This window comes from Vidua chalybeata, chromosome 5 (assembly GCF_026979565.1).
Source record: "Vidua chalybeata isolate OUT-0048 chromosome 5, bVidCha1 merged haplotype, whole genome shotgun sequence".
NCBI lineage: Eukaryota > Metazoa > Chordata > Aves > Passeriformes > Viduidae > Vidua > Vidua chalybeata.
In genome coordinates, this window is record NC_071534.1 from 3997195 (window position 1) to 4019446 (window position 22252).

Below are 22252 nucleotides of genomic sequence, written 5' to 3' on the forward strand. Positions count from 1 at the left end.
TTGGGATTGATGTCGTGGGGCTCAGAGGGAAGCCCAGCCCCTGGATCAGGGCGTGTGTTAGAAATGAGACGCTTGACTCAGCCAATATATCAAGCAGCAATTCAATTTATTAATAAATAAATTAATTGTATGAGCAAAGACAGTGCTGGGTGCCGTGGTGGGGGTTTTCCCCTCAGACTGCACACCGGTTGTTGGGCTGGCTGGTATTTATCCATCATATTCATGCACATTCATAATCTTTTCCCAGTTTCCTCGTGAGCTTTCGGCAGTTTGCATTTCTACCTTTTAACGTCACAATTCTATACTCCAGGATGGTAAATCTATGATGGTGATGTCTGGTTCCTTTCCAATTTCTATACTCTGTTGTGTGTATCCCAGGATATGTGTCCAGATGGTGGGGTCCAACTTCTATTTTCTGGGATCATTAATCTATGGTAGTGATGTCCAGCTTCCCCCTTCGAAATCATTAATCAGCAACCTTGATGTCCATCTTCCTTCTCCAGGAGCTTGAGATAGGGTCACTTCCCTTTCTGTTTAAATCCTTTATACATTCTAAAGCTACAGTTTAAAATCCTTAGTACTAAGCAACATTCTAAGGTTATAATTCAAAAGTTCTTACTGCAAACAGCTTAAGACTTACACATTCTACAGTTTAAAATCCTTAATACTAAGCAACATTCTAAAGTTATAATTCAAAAGTTCTGATTGCAAAACAGCTTAAGACTTATACATTGTTATTTGCAAATAAAAGATTGGTTCAAAAGCCTTCTTCCATCTTTCCTGGTTGTTTATTAGAACTCATCTTTCTAACTGCCCCATGGCTGTGTTCCAGACATTTCACAATTACAATTACACAGGTTGCCTTCATTTACCTGACACGAAACACAGCTTTGTATTTCACACATGGATGGGTTGTGCAGCCCTGGGCTGGGATGTGGGGAGGGCAGAGAGAGGCAGGAGCTGCAGCTCTGCATTGAACTGCTCTGAGGAGTTGGGGAAGCTGGGATCCAGAGGCTCTGCCTCTTGGCTGACATCAGGACTTGGGAAATGCCACAAGTACTAGAAGGTGTCTCTGTTGTACCCCCTGCCTTGGCTGACTCTGGGAATCCAGGAGTGTTTGCAGGTACCCTCCCACGGGGCAGCTGCTGATCCCGAGCCTGATCTCCGCACAAACCCGGTGCAAAGATCTTGGCGAGGGCAGCTCTCAGCACAAACCTCGTTTAGCGTGGGGGGATCAGAGTGTCTGGGCTAAAGTTAGCCTGGGCAGCACCTTCCCCAGCACCAGCACCCTGTGCTGAACCTGCACTGGCACCAGTGTCAGCCCCTGCCTTTCCCCAGAGTGCAGCAGAGGATGGTGTGAATCTGCCCTTCAGATTTGTGGGGTTTTTTTTAATTTAATGGAGCTTGTACCCTCAAAGCAGAAGAGTGTTCAGATATAAATCTGCCCAGCATGGAAGCGAATGTGATATGCAGGAACCACGTTGCTTTAAGTATAGCTGAAAAAAGCTACTGAAACAAGCAGGAAATAAGTACTGGCAAGGGTAAAGTGGAGAAGAAAAGGAGATTTTTACGTCACTTTAAAGAATAGATTTTGGAGAAAATATGTTTAATGTAGGAATGCCTTTCCTTTATAGCTGTTGTGGTAAGAATTTGAGTTTCAAGTAATCTCCATGCTTCTTCTTTTCAATAGGTGAGCGACAACATAAAAAAATCCAATAAATTAATTTAGAATAAACATCTGGTGTATACAATAGGAAGTCACTGCACATTTTCTGAGAGGAGCAGCTTCAGTCAAAGAGGTAATTAAAAAGAACCCACACATTTTTTTTAAGCCATTTGGAGCGTACATTAATTAAAATATGCTTTTTCTCTATTTGGACACAAATGCCACAAAAAGCAAAGTAAGCCCTGTAAAGGCAGAAGGGAAAACCCTCCAGCGTGTGACTAAACAGGAGAAAAGAAATAGAAAGGATGACATCTTCCTATCAGCAAGAGAGTATCCTGCTTCCATGCCATGAGGGAACTCTGGAAAATGAAGGTATTCCCACAGCTGCTACTGTGTGCACAGAGGGATATTAATCCCATGGTTAGATCTTATATAAATATTAACATTTTTCTTGCCCAAGTGCTGCTGCCATACATCTCTTGTTACACCCTTTGTCTCCAGGTACAGCCACCCATCCTGGATTTCTTCACCAAGACCTGAAATCTGCTTCTCAAACATCCTAGAAGGGAGAGAGAAATTATTAATATGTCACTTCAGAGCCCTGCCCACCTCTGGGTTTTTCTTCAGCACTTGCCTGTAAATACGAGGTTGAGAGGGAGTGAGGAATGGAGCGTGCAGGCTCTTGGCAGCCCCCCCAGAGCAGGGCTACTCAGGCTGGGAACAAAAGCTCTGTTTTCCTTCATTTTTACTGCTGCTTTGCAGCCTGGCTCACCAACAGCTGCCTGCTCTCTGCCTGGAGCAGTAGCCCCAGACCTACCACTTAGCAAAAAGTGCCTGCATTTCATTCATCTGAGCAGGGTTTCTTTGTGCCTGGGGCTCCCCTCCTGGATCCTTATCAGGGAAGTCCTGCCTCTCCTGCCTTCTGCCATGGATGCAGCGAGCTGCAGCCAAGAGCTTGGATTAGGGGAGCTGCCAAGCTGCAAAATCGTACCAAAGTTCAGGAATCACCTACTTAATGCTGGAAGTTTGGCAGCAGAGGTGCAATTCCCATCTCTGTGAGAGATTTGTGTGTTTGCAAGCAGCAGCATCCTCGTGCCTCTGCTGTCTCACCCTCTTTCCCTTCTCCTGTTTTCACCCCTGAAGGCCAAAACCTAGTGCTTCCAAGCCATCTGTGCCCCCTCCTCCTTACCCCTGCCCCAATTCCTAAAATCACCACCTCCAGTTCCTCCAAAGCAGCCGCAGGGAGATGCTGTAACCCTTGTCTGCCCCACGGGCAAGCACAGGCCATCACCAGGGGCTCCTTTCAAGTCCATCACGTCCCACCAAAGGTGTGCCACAGCTTAGGAATGTCTCAGAGTGTCAGCAGGACCACAGGTGAAGATGATGAATCCTGTAACAAACAAAAGCACTGTTGTCTTTGAGAAAAGTCCCTCCAGGGATCATAAAGCAGGAGCTTCATCAAGGGAAGGGTAGAGGGAATGAGTAGAAATGTAAAGTTGAGGAGTCTCCTTTGAGTTAACTCCTTTGTCTGAGAGATATGAAGAAATTATGACTGCATACTCAAGAAAATCCACTAAGGACTTTGAAATTAGTGAATACTTCTAAAGAGGTGTGAAAACTGGACATTTTCAGCTCACCTTTAGGGGCAGAAGCAAAGGTGTGGAAATCAGAACAGGGAGCGGGGAGATAGAAGAGCACAAACAAAACATCATTTTGTTCAGGAAAACTTTCACCTCCTTGGCTAAAAGCAGAAATTTAGAGAGCATTAAATTTCAGGAGACTCAGCTAATCCCTCACTGCAAGGGGCTGCTAAATCCCAGAGATGAAGACAACAAGCCCCTGTGTCTCTGCTGTGCACACCTTGAAGCAACCAGGTTATGAAATGAGAAGACCTCAGAGATAAAATATCAGCTCAGGAGGTGACAGGAAGATGGAAGTGGGGCTCTTCTTGCCACACCATAAAAAGCTGCTTAATCACACTGTGCTGAGAGGGCAGGCCTGGCCAGACAGAAGGTGGGGAGGGGAACAGGGACAGGTTCAAATACAGAACAGAGGGGCACAAACACTCTTCAGGTATTTATCCTAAAGCGCTCTGCTCCTTTTCTGGAAGTGATGACTTCATAATCCCCTTCGGATGAGAAATCTTAACATGATTTTAAAAGATTTCTGTTTCTTACATATATATTTTAACTCTTCAACATTGCTCTACAGGTGCATTTACATAAATAGCTAGATAGAAGTGTCTGAAAGTGCTTTTTATACACATTACCCTTCTAAAGGAGAGAGAAGGAAATATTACCCCACTTTAAATGGACATGAGGAGCAGTTCCATAACGGATGTATGGAGGTCACAGAAGTCAAGAGGCAGAGACTGATGCTCAGTCACACCTCACTGGGGCTTCACTCCTCTCCAAACACTTCATTTTTGTTTGCAGCCAACTGAGAAATCCCTCAGTCCAGCCCAAACTCCTCTGTTTCCCAGATCCAGCACTTTGTAAAGAGATCAGCATGTTGTGTAGGCAGCGAAAACTGGAAAAAGCAAAGAGCAGACAGAGGCAACAGCAGCAGCCTAGCAACCAAAAATTAGTCCAGACAAATGTGGGATTTCTGATACTATATTCCTTTCCCTTTGCAGGTACTGTATCACCCAGCAGGAATCCCTTCCTCTCTCCCTTGCTCTGCAGCATCCCAGTGGCTGGCACGTGGCAGCCTGGCGTGCCCTGAGCCCGCTGTGGGCCAGGCAAATGAACAAAGCCAGCAGGGAGTGACCAGAACAGCAAGAGTATTTTCATATGCAGCTCCTGTGTTGATCAAAAAAATAAATTACAGTTGCTCCCAAATATGCTCTCTCCAGCTGTGTGACAAAGATGACACTAAGGAGACCAGTTGGTGCAAGATTCCCATTATCCTTCCTGTCCCATTAGCTCTGCTCTTCCCTCGCTCTCTGCTCAGTCTCTGATGGGATTTGCGACGTGCTGCTGTCAAAGCTGTTGTTGTGCTTCTTCCTTAGAAATGTTTTCCTCTTGCCTGATGACTGCAGCAGCTTAATGGGAGTCTTAGAGGGGTTTTGATGGTCTGCCAGAGGTGAGCAATTGCTACTGCCATTTCAGAAAAGACCAGAATTACAAAAAGTCCATTTTCACTGGGAGAGGAGAAGGCAAAACCTCCTGTTGTAGCTCCTTCCCCACTAACATGACTTTGCCAGAATAGGGTGGGCTGTTGGGCTGTTGAGCTCTGTTTCTGCCCTTGGCCACCCCAGTCTTCATGTGCTAGGGAATAGAGCTGCTCAGCAATGCTGAAAACAACCCACTGTGGGTGACAAAACATCCTCCTGACTACAGGGCACAGGATCTGCTCACCTGATCTCCACAAAACCCCTGTCCAGAGACTCACCTCGCTCTGTGCTCTCTGCATTTGTTTCTACACCTTCATGGCCCTGAGCTGCCATGGCACAACTGGCTATTTTCTGGAGCTAATATCAATTTTCTCCTTGGTTAACACGTTCAGCAGCATACTGAATCCAGCTAATCAGTGTCTTCCCTGCCAAAAAGCAGACAAAGGGCTCCATGGCTATTTTAACCTGTTGGATTTCTCAGCCCTCCTAAGCAACCAATTCTAAGGAGTTCTAGTCACATCAACCTTCTCTGCTTCCATCTTATTCCATACTAGCTGTGTAAGGCTATCCCTTTTTAACCTTTTATCCTGAGTATGAACAGCATGCTCTGGAATTTGGAAGTCTGCTGGAATTCCCCCAGCATTTTGGGAGGACTGTGAAAGCAGTGAGCTCCTTTCTTTCCTGATCACCCTCAACAGAGGTTTGTGAGATGAGGAAGAACACCAGCCTGCCCTTTGCTGCTGCAGCCCATCCTTGGAGCAAAGGCTTTGGAAGTGAATAATCTTTCCAGTTGCTGTTTCTGCCTGGGTAGATGAGAAAAAAATAGCTGGTGGTGGATGTGAAAACAGCTATTAGGAAAAAAATACCAGCAGAGCTCTAGAAAAACCTCTGGAAGGCAAAGAGAAATTGTGGCACTCAAGGATGGGACAAAGCTGACCTGTAACTGAGGACAGTGACAATAGCATGGCACAGTTTGAAGGTGGCCCAGGAAAGGACTTATGGAATCCTGGGCACAGTTAGTTCCCATCTCCAGGTGGGAGGAGGAAGATGAGGAGGATGAGGAGTGCTGTGTCTCTGGCCCTGTGTGCTTCCCTGACAACCAAAGAGGGCCATAGCCAGTCCCAGGAATTCAGCTCCCAGATGAGCCAGAGCTGGCAGGGGGGAGGTGCAGGCTGAGCATTTGCTGGAGCAGGAGAGCAGGTGGAGGGTCCTGGGAGGGGTGGCTGTCCCTGAGCCTGGTGACAGAGCACGAGGAGCCTTTGGGCTGCGTCACATCATCTGCTGGAAAACCCAGCTGCTGTGTTTGCTCGTGTTTCCCTCCAGCCCTGGGCTCCACGTGCGAGGGTGGCACTCAGGGGATGCCATGAAGTAGCTCAGTGGCTGTCCAAGTGTGACACGGAGCATTTGAGCACAAGGACAGCCAGGTAATGCTTTTTCTGTCTGGGGGAGTTATAGGCCTGGCCAGCAGAATAGATCTAGGCTTAAACTGCCCTTGTAAAAAAGGGAATCACTCCAAACTGAGAACGCCAATTAACTCCAGCATCACTTGAAGGAATTAAGCCAAGGTCAGAGCTGCAGCAAGCAACCATCACTAATGAGATTTCAGCGCAGCTCTGCCTACTTTATGCACATCAGATTTCCTGTGAAGGAATCCCTCAGGGCACAACTGTTTGGCTTCTGTCTGAAACTTCAGGAGCCTCTGGCTCAGAGAGATGTAAACTTCAGCCTCAAGGCTGCTCTAAGGAGAAAGCAGGAGTTGGAGTGCAGCTTTGGCAAATGAAAGATGATTTGAGACAGACATCACAAGTTGGAATAGAAATTTCCTTTCTTACAACACAAAATCCAGATATATTTGCACGATTTAAATTTTACATTTGAATTTTATATATATATATAAAATATTATTTCTCGATGCCTCTTGCAATCCTACATTCCATTTCTTGTGGCACAGTGGATGCAGTTCCTGGTTCCATCTCCAGCGTGCTGCAGGCTGCTCTGTCCCTGACCCAGCGGTTTGCTGAGCTCTCCCTGTCTCTCTCCTGCCTGTCCCATGTGCTGCCCAGATGCTGACAACAGCAGGGGGAAGCAGAAGGAGCCAGGCTGCTAGAAACTGATTTTTTCAGGCTTTGTGCACTGCTACACGTTCCAGCAGTAAGAGAGAGGTTATTTTCTCTCATCATGTACGTCCCCAGACCAGGCTGAAATCCTTGGGAACCACTCTGTCCTGGGGGCTGGCAGCTCCCATGTCGGCAGGAGATGGCTGAGAGCTGGAGAGCCCTCACCCACCCCAGGGAGGGACCAGCATCATCACCCCACACCGGGGAGGGCTCAAACACTTAAACAAAAATAAATAAATTAATAAAAATGCTGGCGAGAAACGCGCTGGTTCGCTTCCTCAGCTTGTTTGTGCTCCTTGAAGGAAATCAAAGAAGGCATTTAATGATCCTTCTGGGCACAACGTGATTTGTATCTTCATCCTTTCAGGGCAGGCTCACGGCACAAAGGGCCCTGGGGTGGAGGGGAGATCTGTCTGAAAGCCGCTGGCAGAGCGGGATTGCTGTCAGATGTCGAAGGGAGGAAGAATGAGCGTGTGTTATGGAAGCTGGCAGGTGACTGAGCTAATTACGGAGTCAGAGGCAATTTAGGGTGACGGGAAGTGACTTGAATTGCAACCAGAGGTTAAAAGAGTTTAAAAGGAGCAGTGCTGGCGCTGCCATGCTTGGATGGGTGAACACCATTCCCTGCCAGCCCGCTGAGCAGCTGGAGGTCAGCACCTTCCACACCGAGCACAGGGCAATTTCACAGTAAAACACAAAACGGTGTTAATTGGATGTGGAAAGCCTTTTGCAGAGCCTTCCCCCACCTCTTTCTCTTCTTCAGAACTGTCAGGGTATTTTTAATAACAATTGATGGTTGCCTAAAATCACAAAACATGTTTTCATTAATATTCATGAAAGAATGGACTGTTTTTATCTACACCTACATCAATGTGTGGTAAAATGTATCCAAAGCCCAGCTTTTATCTTTAATCACACTGAAACTGATCGCCTCTGATTTTTGTGAGGAAAAAAAAAAAAAAAGTGGTCTCATTTCCAAAGGAGAAGAGCGTGAAATGTTACAATTTGTGACCTAGAATTTTGGCAAAGCTGCTGCCTTCTGTGAAATCAAAAGGAAGGGAAAAGAAATGACACTTTTAAGATTTTTTTTTAATTGAGTTCTGAATATTCCAGAAATTCTGATACACACTTCTACAACAGGTCTTGCCTGAACACTCAGTATCAGCAACGAAACAAAAATAGCAGGAAAGATTCAAAGATTTTCAACCTCTGAAAGATGAAAAAAAAAAAAAAAATCAATCTTTCTGCCCAGACATTTCCATTTATTTGTGCCGTGGCAGCGTGCAGCAGCTTCCCCAAGGATGAGGCAGGAGTGCTGTGCCAGCCCACAGATGGGAGAGCCCGTGGCCCTCAGCGCAGTGCTGGGGAGAGGCAGCTCAGCTGTGCTGATGCCATCTGCCCTGACAGGCAGATGTTTGATGCCTGGATCACTACAGAGAGGCCTGCAGAGTGCTGCAGCCCAGCTCCACGGCCTCCCCGAGCCGCCCCGATTGCCAGGGAGCAGAGAAAGCCTCCCTGGTGAACTGACAGTGTGATCCAAACATCAGGGGAGGGCAGGGAAGGGGGGGCTTTGCTGCCTTGTCCCTGTAGATCACTTGCCAAGCCAGAAGAGGGTCCTTGGCACTGCAGGCTCTGCTGTGTCCCCCTGCAAGAGCTGGGAGAATTACTGTATTTCCAAAACACCCTACAGCCATGACCTAATAAATCCTTACCAGGATTTCAGCAAGTAGGTGAACCAGTGACATCGGATCATAAAGGCAACTGTGATCTCTGTGAACTCATCTCTGAGCCTTCCCCACTTGCTGACCCTGACAGTGGAACAGATGAAGGAGGGACCCTCCTTTTTTGTAGCCCTGCCAGGCTGGAACAACTTTAATTTGGCCCGAATACCTCTGTCCTGATAACCTTGCAAAATCCTGAATCCTCAGTGACACAGTGAGCAGAGGGGAGGAGGGATCTGCAGCGAGTTCCCCAAACAGGGTCATCGTGCCTTTAATACAAAGGATTTGGCAGCACAGATGATGCTGCTAGACGTGCACTGAGTCAAGTGTCTTTGCAGCACAGACTGGCAGAATGACTGCCATCATTTCTTCAGCCACTTGATGCACCAAAATTCCTGGGGCTTCCCACAAAGCAAAGCCTCCTTCCCCAGGAAAGCTGTTCTAGTGCAGCCAGTTTACCACAAAACACTTTAATCTCTTTTAAAATGGGATTTCCCTTTCTCTTAATCAACTTCCTTCAGGTGGACTTGAAATGTAAAAGATTAAGTTTAACCCTTTGATAGTGGAGAGAGAAGGATGAAGTTCACTTTCCCTCTGGCTGCTTTTGTGGCAGCACACAGGAAAGCTGCATTCTTGTGGGGGAGTATCTACTTTCACTTACTTTTCTTTTTTCTTTAATTCATTCTTCTTTTTCTTGCCATGGCTTCAGAGGTGGCGGGAAGATGCTCCAGTGCTCTTTGTTTCCTGTGCATTCTGCTCTCCCTTGGCGTCTCCCTCTGTGCCCTGAACGAACACTGTGTCTGATGAGGGCTTAAAATGCTGCTAGCAAAAACAAATTTCTAAAAAATGCTCATTTCATCTTGGAGTATTTAAACAAGTCTAAATTTAGAGCGGAGCTGTGAAAAAAACAATACTAAAAAGGAAAAAAAAGGCAAAGTAACCAGCTGAAGGCATTAATTAATATGACACCTATGTGGCTGCTTCTATAAACTGCAGGGAGAGCATGTGGCTTGCAGATGAATGGGTCTGCAGGCAGAAATGTACAGAGCCCCCGGGTGTGATGTGGGCTCTGGGAGGACACGTGTGCTCCAAATCATCCCGCTTCCCAGAGCTCAGCTGGGATTGCACAGGTCCTGATGGCACCAAGTGGGTTGGGAGGGCGGCACTCAGCTGGGGACACCTCCCCTGCTCCAGCTCCAGCACCACCACTCGTGCAGGAGCAGCTGCTTCCCATTCCCACCAAATCCACACCCCTGCAAACTCAGCTTGCAGAGGTTGCTAACTCTCCACAGCGCTGAAGCTCGATCCCAAGAGATCTGCATGACCAGTCAGTAAAACCGTGACTAAAAGTACTTTTCCATCACCACCTCTGGCAAGGATCCTCTCCCCTGGCAGCTGCTGGGACTGAGAGATTGGGTTCTGCAGTATTGGCAAAACTCTGCCTGCCTGCTTTCCATACCACCCCGGGGAATGGTCACACCTGCTCACACAAGGCAGAGACACCATCCTCGTGTCTCCTCAGCAGGACACCAGCTCAAAACACAGGGTCATGGCTATTTGACCAGGGTAGAAAGGAGATTTTTGTGCCCAGATGCTCATCTAAGTTGCCCCATCAAGAGATAACGAGAGGCACAAGGTTACAATCTCAGATAAATGCATCTGCTGGGAACAAGGCCACATTGTTTATTCCCATCATGGCTTGTTTTACATACATTCTCCTCATCTGTATCCCACTGTGAGACTACACTTCTTAACCAGTCTTTTGGTGAGATTTGTTCTTTTCCTGGTCATAACATTTGCCAGTCTCTTCCCATAACATGATAATCCAAACTCTGGCTTTAGTCAAACCAGAAATAAATAGAGCAGGTAAATCTCTCCCTTGCCTGTGTTTACAGCACAAAATCACACTGGTATTTTTTTTTTATTGCCTCATGGTTTTGCAAATGTAGCTCCAAAATGCTGCACTTGCTCACCTCGTATCTCTTGCAGCCTCAAGTTCTCACTCCTTGCTATGTATTTGCTTTCATTCTTTCTCACAGATTTCATTTTCTTTTTCCCCAGTCAGCCCCTGCTGTTATCTCCTTCCCTTGCTCCAACTGTGCTCACACACGGTGGAGGCTGAGCTCTGCAGAAGCAACTGGATGCACACTAATCCCATTAAGGCCCCTCCAGGCACCTGGGGTCTTCAGTTTTCAGTGCTATTTTCATTTAATCTTCCAATCTTACTTCCTTGCAATTCTAGATCATTAAGGGGTTAAGTGAGATATATCCAGTAAATGAGATAAATCCAAATAAAGGGATTTGGATCTCCCAGTTCAGCATGCTGCTGTCTCATTGCCTTCTCTACCAATGTTTCAGGGGCTACCAAACACACCCAGACAAGGGCTCTGGATTAACCTGGGTCCCAGCTGCAAACAGCACACAGGGTAACAGAAGAGATCCTGCAAAAATCGCTCACAATAACAATTTATATGGCTCCTTGCAAAGTGGAGAGAAAATGTTATCTAAAATGTTGATGGTCCTGCCTTCAGATCTCGTTTCAGATTTTCTTTTTTTTTTTTTTCTTTTTTTTTTTTCAGAATGTGAATTTTTATCCTCTCTTCCCTCAAGCATCCAGACAGGGAAGCCTGTCACCCTGGATGCCACCCCTCAGTTTTAATCCTGGTAAGCACAGACAAATGAAGCCTTTGTTGTCACTCTTCCCAGCTCCTCTAAGAGCAATTTTCTCCTATTTTCCAGCTGCAGGGGCAGGAGGAGGCAGCACATTTTGGCCACTTGGGAGAGGTGAATTACATGGCCCCAGATCTTCTCTGCCTGTTGCCTTCCAAAGCTGGCTCAGGCAGCTGCTGTGCAGCCATGTGATGTGCTAAAGGCACTGTCTCTTGAGTGTTTGTTGTGTACAAATTGATTCTTGTGTAGATTTTAAGGTCAGAAAGAACCATTTTGACTTTCCTGTGTAACCCTTTGCACAGACTTAAAAACATAAGAAAAATTTATGTCCTCCAGGCCCACAGCTTCTGCTTGAAGAAGACTGTAATTCTCAAGAAGACATTCAGTCTGGAGTAAATATTGTAATAAATGACAAAAGCATCCTATCCTGAGGTGAGTTATTCCTGGAATTACTTAATTCCTTACCACAGGCTTTTAGCCTCTTCATCAAACAATTTAACCTCTATTCAACATTTCCTGGTTTTATTCCCTTTTCAGTATTTCCTCTGTCACTTCTATTATCCCATTTAAACTGCATCTGTGCTGGTTTTGGCTGGGATACAGTTAATTTTCCTTAGAGTTGCCATCTATACTACGGGCCTTAATTTTATTTCAGTGCTCTGACAGCCAGCTTCCCCCTCCATGTCCTTAGAGAAACCCAACCATCTAGTGTGGCTTCGCATTTTACGTTTCATTTTACATTAAACATTTGCATTTTGCATTAAACAAGCCATTTGTGAATGTGCAGAAGATGATTGGAAGGTGCTGTAATAAATGGCTTAATTGATAGCCATAGAGTCAAGCTGTTCAACAGGTCGAAGCAGTAATTTATGCTCTTTCTGCTGCCATATCGGTAGGTATTTATAATTCATATTTCTCATGATGATAATGAGCTTCCACAGTGTGTCCCTCATCCGAGCATGCAGTTTGCTGCTTCCTGCTATTCATCAAGCTCAGCAATTGGGCTCCTTTGATTCATGGCTCTCCAGACACAGACCAGGGGATGGCAATCTCAAGTGAATGTTGGCCAAACTGAAAGGTCTGGCTATTAATAAATAATCATTCACTTTAGGAGGCAATCAGTCTAAACTGGCAGAGCCCTTTCTTTCATGTCTCTTTTGCTTTCCTTCTCATTTTCCACGGACCCACTGCCACCTTCAGGGCTCCCCCGCTGCCCCCACGCTCCTGGTGCCGGCCCCGATCCCCTTTGGGCAGGAGATAACGCTGGGACAACCTGCCGGAGGGACCCGCCAGCATCCTGCAGGTCGGGGAGGCCCCGCTAGGCAGAGATCAAAGGTCACGGAAGGGTTTGGGGGATGTGGATGCGACCCCTTTAAAGCAGGCACGGCCTGACCTCCGGCTGGAGAAGCCAAGACCCGTCTTCAGGAATCAGAGTAATCCCGGGTGATTTTATCCCACTCCACTTCCCTAAATCTGCGGCTGCTGCTGCTCGGCGAGGGGATTAAGGGCTGGCAGGGGATTAGGTACGCTGCAGCTCCCAGCGCGGAGCTCCCTCCTGGCGCGGCCGCTCCGGGACACGGAGCCGCTCCGCACCCCTGGCTGCGCTCCCCGGGCCGGGACACGGAGCCGCCCCGCACCCCTGGCTGCGCTCCCCGGGCCGGGACACGGAGCCGCCCCGCACCCCTGGGTGCGCTCCCCGGGCCGGGACACGGAGCCGCCCCGCACCCCTGGCCGCGCTCCCGGCCGCAGCTGCCGCACGGTTCGGTGCCCCGGGCCGGACAGCCCCGACGGCGGCCGGCAGCCGCGGCGGCGCTCCCGGGGCAGAGGCGGCCGCGGTGCCCCCGGGGCTCGGCCCCGCACCGACGGGGCTCCCAGCCCGGCAGCATGGCGAGGGCCGCGGGGGAGCTGCCCCGGGGCAGCAGGAAGGGCGGGGAGCCTCCGCATGCCGCCGGCCGGAGCCCTTGCTGATGGCCGGTGCCTGGAGGATGGGGCCCTGCGCCGTCCCCTGGATGATGCTCTGTCTGCTCTGCCTCCCGCCCTGTGCCAGGGCCCAGACGAAGATCCCGCTGGAGACGTGAGTGTTCCTCTGTGCTGCTGGCGTGCAGCGGGCGATGACGAGGGCACGGACGGGCGGGTGGGAATGCCTCCCCGGCAGCGGCAGGCGCGGCGGGGGCAGGCTCCTCCGGAGGGGCACATGGCTCCAGGGGGTGGCACTTCCCTTCCTTGGCTCCTGGCAGAGGACACGGACGTGGGAGCCACCGATTCTGTGCCCAGGTCTAGACTAGGATGCTCTCCACTCTCTTTTTTCCCCACTCGTCAAGCATAGCAGTGATATTCATCTCCTTTAGTTAAGTACATCTGTTAATGCTCTGCTTAATGCACTGGGCAGTAGAAGGCAAAACCAGTTTAAAGACACGTTTGTGCCACCCGGCTGCTGCTGCTGCTGCTGCAACTTGCAGAGATCCCACCGCGGAGGCAGACGTGAGTGGCCCCAGTCTGGCAGCTCCCAGCTGAGCAGAGTGGTTTCAGGAGGCGCTGCTGGGTTTCAGGATGCCAGGAGCACCCAAGGGATGCCCAGCCCTGGCCAGGTTCTGGCTGTGCAAGGAGCACACGGGGTGTTTGAGCAATGATACACCTCTTTGTGCAGAGCAAGGTCTGCAGCTCTGAAGCTTTGGTCCCTTGCATTGATCACTGCTGGCTGAAAAGGGTCTGGGTCATACACACAAGCCGTGTTTGTTCACGTGTGGGGCTGTCAGAGGATGTCAGTGAGAGGGGGCTGAACAGAGCAAAGAGGCCTCAGCACTTCTTGCCTGTGCTGGCTCCGCCTCTCTACAAAAGGCGTAATGGCCCTTCCCAGAGCTCCGGAGCGAAGGAATGAGAAGCTGAGCTGCAATACAAAGCACACCCAGCCGTGGTTTGTGCGTGCAGTGCACATGCAGGGACTCTTGATGCATCTTTTGGGGTGAGGGATGGGCCTGCGTGTGTCGGTGTGACAAGTGGCTCCCCCGCCAGCAACGCAGCCCTGGCACCCCCCCAGGAGCCCAACAGCTCTCAGCAACCCCAGTTTATAAAAACTTCACCTTGTTAAGCTGATTTGGACAAGTTAAATCCTTTAAGGATTAGGAATGTCAGCACTGCCATTGGTAAAAGCTGTTGTGGGGCAGCTTCTGGGGTGCTGGGATAGGGTTGTGGGTGCAGGACAGCAGCTTGGTCTGGGGAGGATACAACGCTGCCAGCCAGTTTGAGAAGGAGACGTCTGAAAAATCAACTCAAGTCAGCTTAAACCCTTGCCTGCGTTTGGGGAAATGTTTTCTATTCAAAAATTGCCAATAAGGCCCTCAGAGATGTGCCACCAATGCAGCCCATCTGACCAGGAGCTGCACTGACATTATCCAGGAGGGTCTCAGGAAACTTTGCTACCAATCCTGTTCTTGCACTGTCAAGCCCTTCCCCAGCAAAAGTGCTTCTGATCTAGGTTTCACAGAAAGGACACAGAGGTTACACAAGATAAAATCCAACTTCTGCCAGCTTCAAACCACGCAAATCAACTTTCCATGTCCAGGATAAATACCACATAGGAATACCTTTTGGCAGTGAAGCCTGTGGCATTTAGAAGCCAGCCTGTCCTTTCTGCTGTTCTTGCCACTGAATACAAGAGCAGGGATTAGAGGCAGACAATCTCTGACCAAAACCTTTTCTGATGTGTTTTGTTATAATGTGATAGCCCTTTACTACTGAAAAAAAAAAAAAGAGATTTACGTCACTTTGAACCATTTGGAACTTATTCCTGTACAAGAATGAAGAATAAACAATAGAAAAAGAGCTTTTCTCCTCTGGTACTAAAACCAGAGCGATGGCTGAATTAATCCCTGGTGTTTCAAATCCACTCGTGAATTTAACCAAAACACAAAAGTCACCCTTTTGAAATGAAATTTCAGTAAAGAAATACATTGGCCAGAGCCCCAGAGGGAGTAAGTCAGCAGAAAATGGCTGTGTTTCATGGGTTACACGGGGACATTCTGGGGACACAAAAGCAGAGTCCTTCAAGCAGCAGCTGGGTTCGATCAGGGTGAGGTGACACAAGGCTCAGTCGGGCTGTGCTGCTTCCCAAGCTGTGTCTGGCTTTGCTGCATCGTGCTTGGATCACCGCCAGCTCATTCCAGAGCTCACTCATCTCTAACTCCAGCAGTGCAAAAATCTGCTCAGTCAGTTCCTAGTGATGCTTCTGGGGTGCAAGTTCAGCACACAAAGCACCTCTTCTGCCCCACTGGACACGGCTCCGCTCGCCCGCCGGCCACGGCGTGGGCAGGATAGTGGTGAGGAGTTGGGGCTGCTTCTTCTTGGGCTAATAGAAGCACTGGGAAATGCTGGTGGGAAAGGCAAAGATCAGCCTGGTGTGGCCTCCTTAGGCTGCTCCTGTTGCCTTTATACACCTGCTCTGGAGCTGGACAGAGCCAGAGACCTTAAAAGAAATTTCCCTGCAACCTGATGAATTTCAGACTGACCTTTTCTCTCGCTTGTTTATGAAAAAAAAATTAAGGGAACCTATTTAAGTTCAGCAGGCTGCCCTTAAATTCCCAATATTCTAAGGTTGCTCATTTCCCTGGAAAATAATTGTCTTTTAAATATGTGAATGCCAGTGTATTTCTGCCTCTTCACTTTCCTGCTTTTCAACTTCCATGAAATGCCACCAGATATTTTTAATGACACAAACTTTAGCCCTGTAACACAGGGGTTTGAGACCTCTGAGCCCTCTCATTCCTCTGTGCCCCTTAACTTTCCAACCAGTCCTCCAGAGCTGCCAGTCTCTGGCCCTCTCTTTGGTCCCCCTGTCTTTGTGCCTCGATCTTCCCCTGCTTTGAGAAATACCAGTCCCTGAGCCAGAGTGGACATCCCAAAACTATACAAACCCCCTTTTTATTCAAGTTCTGCTGTTACTGAGAGTTTCAAGAACTTTCAAGAAGTTGCTCAACTGCACCCACTAATGAGAAATTAACACCACAGACTCTTCCACCCTGCTGGGTTGAAGAATGTTGAGGGCTGGAAGGAGTACAGGGAGGGGCACACTACACATATGACACAAAACAGAGGTGGGGGGAAGGAAATGGGGTAGAAATAAACATCCCTGCTAAAATTACTATCCCTTCATGTTTAGGTTCTTATTTTCTGCAGTAAAAGGCGAGGAGACTGGAGAATATTAGTTAAATTCAGGACAAAACATCTCCTACATAAAACTTATAAAGCCAGTAGCAGCAGATGGGCATCAATTTAAATGTTGATCCAGAGATCCTCATATCTAGGGGAATGATTAGTCACCACTACAACAAACAGGAAAGCATCCCATGGGATCCCTGTTTCTCGTTTCCTCTTTTATTCTAAACTTGCTAGAATAACTCTGATATAGCCCAATAAATCTTGGTCTCTAGAAAATATCTGTATTCTTTTTTCTCTAAGGATGAAATGATGAGATAAAAGCTCTGGCTCTCAAAATACAATGTAGAGCACAATGCAAAAATTAAAAAAAAAAAAAAAAAGAAAAAATTGACTTCAGCTGGTGCTAGTTCACACTGAGTGGTTAAATATGAATGCCTCATTGCCAATTAAGGATTGATTTAAAAAGGCACCCACTCTCTTATGCTTTTTTTATAGCAGTGGAGAGAGGTACAGAGCTGAAGCTTTGTGTTTGCTCCAAATCATCCCCTATGTGTTTAAAAAAGCCTGTGTGCAAGAGGGGAGTCTAAGCAGGCTTTCCTAGGTTGAAGTGGGCTCTTGTGATTATTCCACCATTGCTGTGCTGGCTTTTCTCCTGAGCTCATCTCTGTGGCTGTGTTATTTGTGGTGCAATGCACTGGGAAATCAGGCCCTGAGGTTAAAGCCTGCCTGGGACTCGAAGAGCTCCCCTGGAAGCTGTAGGTAAGACTCTGCACATCTTAAATAAATGGTGTATTCTGGTCGGTGGAGAAGGCCACTCATTGCATTAAATAAATCTCTCTTAAGTGAATCCTTGTTGAGGGAGCTGCATGGAGGTGGAGCTGCCTAACATGGCTCATGCAAGTGCTGATTAAGTGCTCTGTCAGTTTTGGGGAGCCACCCATTTAGATTTGGATGGCTCAGTGTTCAGGCTGCTCCTCAGCATCCAGATGTTCTCCATGTGGGATCGCTGCCGTCCATTATTTCCAGGATGGCACAAGTGGGGGTGCTTTACAATGACAATGTGCATAATCAGCTGTGGCATTATCAGGCAGCAGCACCACCAGTGAGAGCAGAGAATTTGTCAGGCTCATCAGTCTCTGGCCTGCTCTGCTGGAGGAGCTGAATCCAAGGGGTGAATCATGACACTTTCTCTAAGTCCTGACACTTATTTCTCTTCAGCAGGTTTGGCACTGGGTGTCTAGCCCTTCACCCCAGGGCCTGTCAGGAGAGACAAATAGGTGTCTGCAGAAAGCAATTAATTTCCCTTTGCTAGCAACAGAAGGAGCTCAGACGCTATCTAAGAACAAATTTCTGCATCTGAAGTTAGGTGGGACAAATTCCACGCCAAGCACAGTGACTGAGAGCAGCAGAACTCGGTGTTTCTCCCTGCTCACCAGTCTCCTGGGTAGAATGTCCAAGAGCAGCACTGTCTCCTGCCTTGCTGCTTGTCTGGCTGGAGTCTGGGGACAAAACATTGCCACCGTGGAGGAGTGGCTTAGAGAAATACAGGGGTTTGTGCTCAGGATGATGGAGTTTTATATAAGTCTGAAGAAGTAACCAGCTCTGCAAACTTGGAATTATTAACACTGGTTTTCCATCTTTTGGCCTTTTTTTTAGGGTGAAGTCCTGGGCAGATGCCTTTGGTGGGGAGCTGTACTCCATTGTGACTAAGTATTCAGGCTCTCTCCTGTTGCAGAAGGTAGGCAAAACCTGTGAGGGCTCCCTTTGCTTTGTGTCACCTCCCCACGTGCCTTCCAAGGCTCCCCCCAGGGTGGAGGAAAGAACAAGACACTGGTGTGCAGCTGTCTTTTAAAACCACGGAGCTCCACACCCCTAAGCCCAGAGTGATGCCCTGTGGCCATTCTCCATGAACTGGAGAGGGAGATCCATTCATTGCCTTCCCTGCTTTCATCAGCCATTGCTGAGCACCACCTTAATTGTACCACTTTTTGTTAAAAATACATTTTAACAGCACTCCTCACGTTTCCCCTCTGATGATCACTTCCTGCTCTCCCATGCTGACCCTTCATTCCTCCTTTCCTAAGCCTCTCTGCTGCTCATCACTCACCTGCTCATTGTCACCCCATCAGTCCCTCCTGGATCTCTCCAGCTGACACTAATATTTTTTTTTTTTTTTGCTTTCTCATCCGTATTCAGCCAGTTGTTTATCAATTCTTTGCATTTTGCCCTTTAAGACTGCTTCAGGCAGGTGCCCTGGAAGCCAGGGGGGCAGAGCTTTGCTTGGCCTGTTCACCAAACAGGCACTATTGCAGTAAACTCTCTACCAGCATTCAAGGGTGTAGCTCCAGGGGCTTTAAACAAATGGTCCCTTTTGCAGCTGTAGAGAAGCTTCCTTAAGTCAGTGGTGAATGGCTGCTCCTCTTTCAGACCTGGGGATGTCTGCTCTGCACCTCCCAAGTGCTGCTCTGGGGGACTGGTGGCTGCTGAGTGCATCCGAAGGAATGCACACTCCGCTTTGTGGCCACCCAGTTCTTTTTTCTTTACTCTTTCTCTGATTCTCCAACACAAACCATGAGTTGCCCCTTACACCTTCTAGGTGTCTGACTTCTGTCCTCATATTTGCAATTATACCCACATCCCATGCAAAACACAGGATTTGGGTATCTCATTCCTTGCCTTGCTGCTAAGCCCTGTTTCCCTGTCCCCAGAGTGTTGCTTTTTGCCTGGATTAAGGGATCATATCCTGTGGTGTTAACTTTGCTAGGCTGGACCAGGACAGGCTTTCAGCATCCATCACCAAGATCTGTGCTGATCACCAGCTCTTCTCGGGAGGAAAGAGTCACCCTGCAATAAAAAGCTGCCAGCCCTGATAAAGGTGCTTCTTGCACTAACTGTGAGGCAGCTGCAGCAGGATGTGGATGCAGGCAAAAGTTAAGCTTTTAGCAGTTTTGATGATGCTTCTGCATTGCCTGTTGTCCCCTGGGGTCCCCAGGCCATAGCTCCCAGAGGCAAAGGGGACAGTGTCTGTGACTCAGAAGGAAAATGTCACTTTGAGCAGGGGGTACAGATGAGCTTGATCCATCCTTGCTCTGTAAACACTCCAGCAGAGAGAATCATCTCCTAAATTCGTGTTGTGTTCTGCCCTAACTTAACTTGAGCGGTTTAAGCAGTTCAAGTTTCTTTCAACCCCACTTCTTGAGCTTTTTCATCTCCTGTTGTTTCCCTGGGAAATAAGGAAATAGGGGAGAAGCAGCCAGCACTCACTTCAGTCCTTCTGTCAGCCTCCTTTTCTTTAGGTAGGTTTGGCACCTTCTCACAATGCATCATCTCAAAGCAGGGACCATCCCAAGAGGGCTCCCACTGCACCCCTGGCACCTCCAGCACTACAAGTGGACGCAGACAGATCTTTTACTATTAAATATCCTTTTCATGCACCCTGGCAGACCCCAAATAACTTTATGCAGATCATCTCATTGGCACAGAGTTGTGGGCATGTTAGGCCTGGGGAGCCAAACACACCAAAGTCTAGAAGCTAAACACACGGATTTACCTGCTCCCCAGGCACCTTTCTCTTTTTTGGGCTATTACCTGTTTTTCACATCAAATATTTCTCTGTATGCATGGTTGTGCCCAGACCAGCAGAAGGGTGGGGAGCACAGTACAGAGGTCCAGGTGATTTCTTCTCTCAGTGCTTGTCTAAGCCAACAGGCATTTTGTCTTTGAGGAAATGCAGAAGGTGCTGTTATCTCAGTTTGTATCTTATTTCATGTCTCCCTTGTGCCCAATGGTCTTGAAGTAACCAGCTTATTGTTGCTGTGAGAGTCATAATTTTTCAGCTACTGAATGCTTTGTATGTAAACTTTGTCTTTAATACTTGTCATACTTTTGTGGTTTTGAGTTTGCTTCGTTTTCTTTGGACTTGTTTGTCTCCTCCAGAAGAACCCTAAAATCATGTTGCAAACTCAATTAGCTGACTTCCTACCAGGCTATATTATCCCCAGAGACCTGGTGAGCTAACAGACATCCCTTGAATCCCCAAGGGCAGGCTTTTACCCTGCATCACAGCTTTGCCCTGCCGTTATTAGAAAGCCCAAAAAACACGGCAAAGAGCAGACAAACTTGAGAAGTTCAGTCAAGACGTTTTCCTGGGTGAAGATGAAAGGAATGTCTTTCACACTCTTAATTTAGTTCCACTAGCAGTGAGTAATGCAGCACTGTGTATTTCAATAGGCTGAATTTTATGGAGGTGGGAACAAGAATATATATTTGATGACATATCTCTGTTCACAGATAAAACTTAGGATACTGAATTCTGGATATTCTACTTCTAAATCACCACCCCCGTCACGGCAGAAGGGGAATCTTAATGAATTGCTCCTGCTGCTTTAAGGGAATGCTAAGTGCTAGATGAACAAGAAAAGGTTTTCTGTTAGAGCTGAGCTAACTTTTTGGCCTCTTTTCAAACATCAGATCCTTCCAGCCAGTTCTCCTGTTCTGAAACTTGAAATGATCTGATAGCCTGAACCCCAAGCACAGGTTGTACAGGATGATCCTGGCCAACTACATGCCAGTAGTGACAGTATTGAAATCACAACTCTGTTGCCCACCATTAGGAAATCTTGGATGAATAGGCAGAGATTTCCATGGCAGGAATACAGGCATGTAGCTGGTTCATTTGTAGGAAAAAAAGCTCAAATAGGATTTGAGCTCAAACCTGGTGTATTCCTTAGCGAACTGGAACTTGCAGAATTTTTTTGTGTGTTGGGGGTTGGGTTTTTTCCCTTCCCATCACTGGCTAGATCTCGGGGCTGAGACATGCTTGCCATTAGCAGAATGATTTTGATTGCTTGTGATTACTTTTACCCGAGTAACATCTACTTGTGAGTATGTCAAAAGCACATTAAAAAAAATTACCAGAGAAGGGGGGAAAAGCCGTGTTGCTTTTAACTGAGGCTGTGGTACGAGGTAACTGGTGGCAGGTCACTTTGTGCAGCACGTGCTTGCCCGTGCTGCTGTGTCCCCCCCTTGGTGAGCTTTCCCAGGAGAGATTACCCTCCTCCCCCCAGCAGGGCCTGATTAAAGCCCAGCCTGGCAGAGATCACTTCTCTCCTGGCAGAACCGTGACGTGGAGCTGAAGGGACAGACAGCAGCTGGGTGTGTGTGCTGCGGTCTCAGCACCAGCCAGGGACCGCGGTCGGGGGTTGTGGCTGCACGTTTCTCTTCTGGCAGCGTGGTTACCCCAGCCTTCCTGCTCAATCCCTCCTCCTGCTGCTTCCCCTGCCTGCCCCAGCTCCCCAGCAGCGGGGATGCAAGGCCTGGCGTTTCTAATCCAGTAAAACCCTTGCTGTTAATCGTGCCAGACAGAGCGAGCAGCCTCCCTGCCCTGCCTGCTGTGGGCTGGATGCTGCTGCTATTTCTGTCTGACCTCCCCAGCCTGCCCCATCCTCGAGGCATTTCTTCCTCTGCCTGTGCCCAGCCGCCCTCCCGGATGGCCAAGGAGCTTCTTGAGCAAAAGGGACCCCACGGGCTCACCCTGAAGACATGCAAAGTCCTTTCCCTGCTGCTTCCCTCTAATTCAGAAGTGTCACTGGAGCCCCTGCCATCTCCTTGCCTTTTTTTTTTTCCCAGCACAAGAAGCCCAGCCCTGGCTGAGGTTGCTGCTCTGATGCAAATACAACGTGAAGATGGAGAGGGGGGCTGTACACACTGCAGACAAAACTGATGATGAGGGACCAGGGAATTGCCATTGGCTGCCTTTGTGTTTCCACATTGCTCAGGAGATAAGGCTCTGTCTTTTCTGAAATAAGTT

At 48.2% G+C, this 22252-nt stretch overlaps 1 protein-coding gene across 1 annotated transcript in view; it reads left to right on the forward strand.

The window, feature by feature from the left end:
* Positions 1-13256: 13256 nt before the first annotated feature.
* CACNA2D4 (calcium voltage-gated channel auxiliary subunit alpha2delta 4) overlaps positions 13257-22252 on the forward strand; it is a 123163-nt gene continuing 114167 nt past the window's right edge. The window contains exons 1-2 of the mRNA XM_053942558.1: positions 13257-13363; positions 18100-18181. Coding sequence (XP_053798533.1) covers positions 13257-13363; positions 18100-18181 — 189 coding nt within the window. The remainder of the gene's footprint in view (positions 13364-18099; positions 18182-22252) is intronic.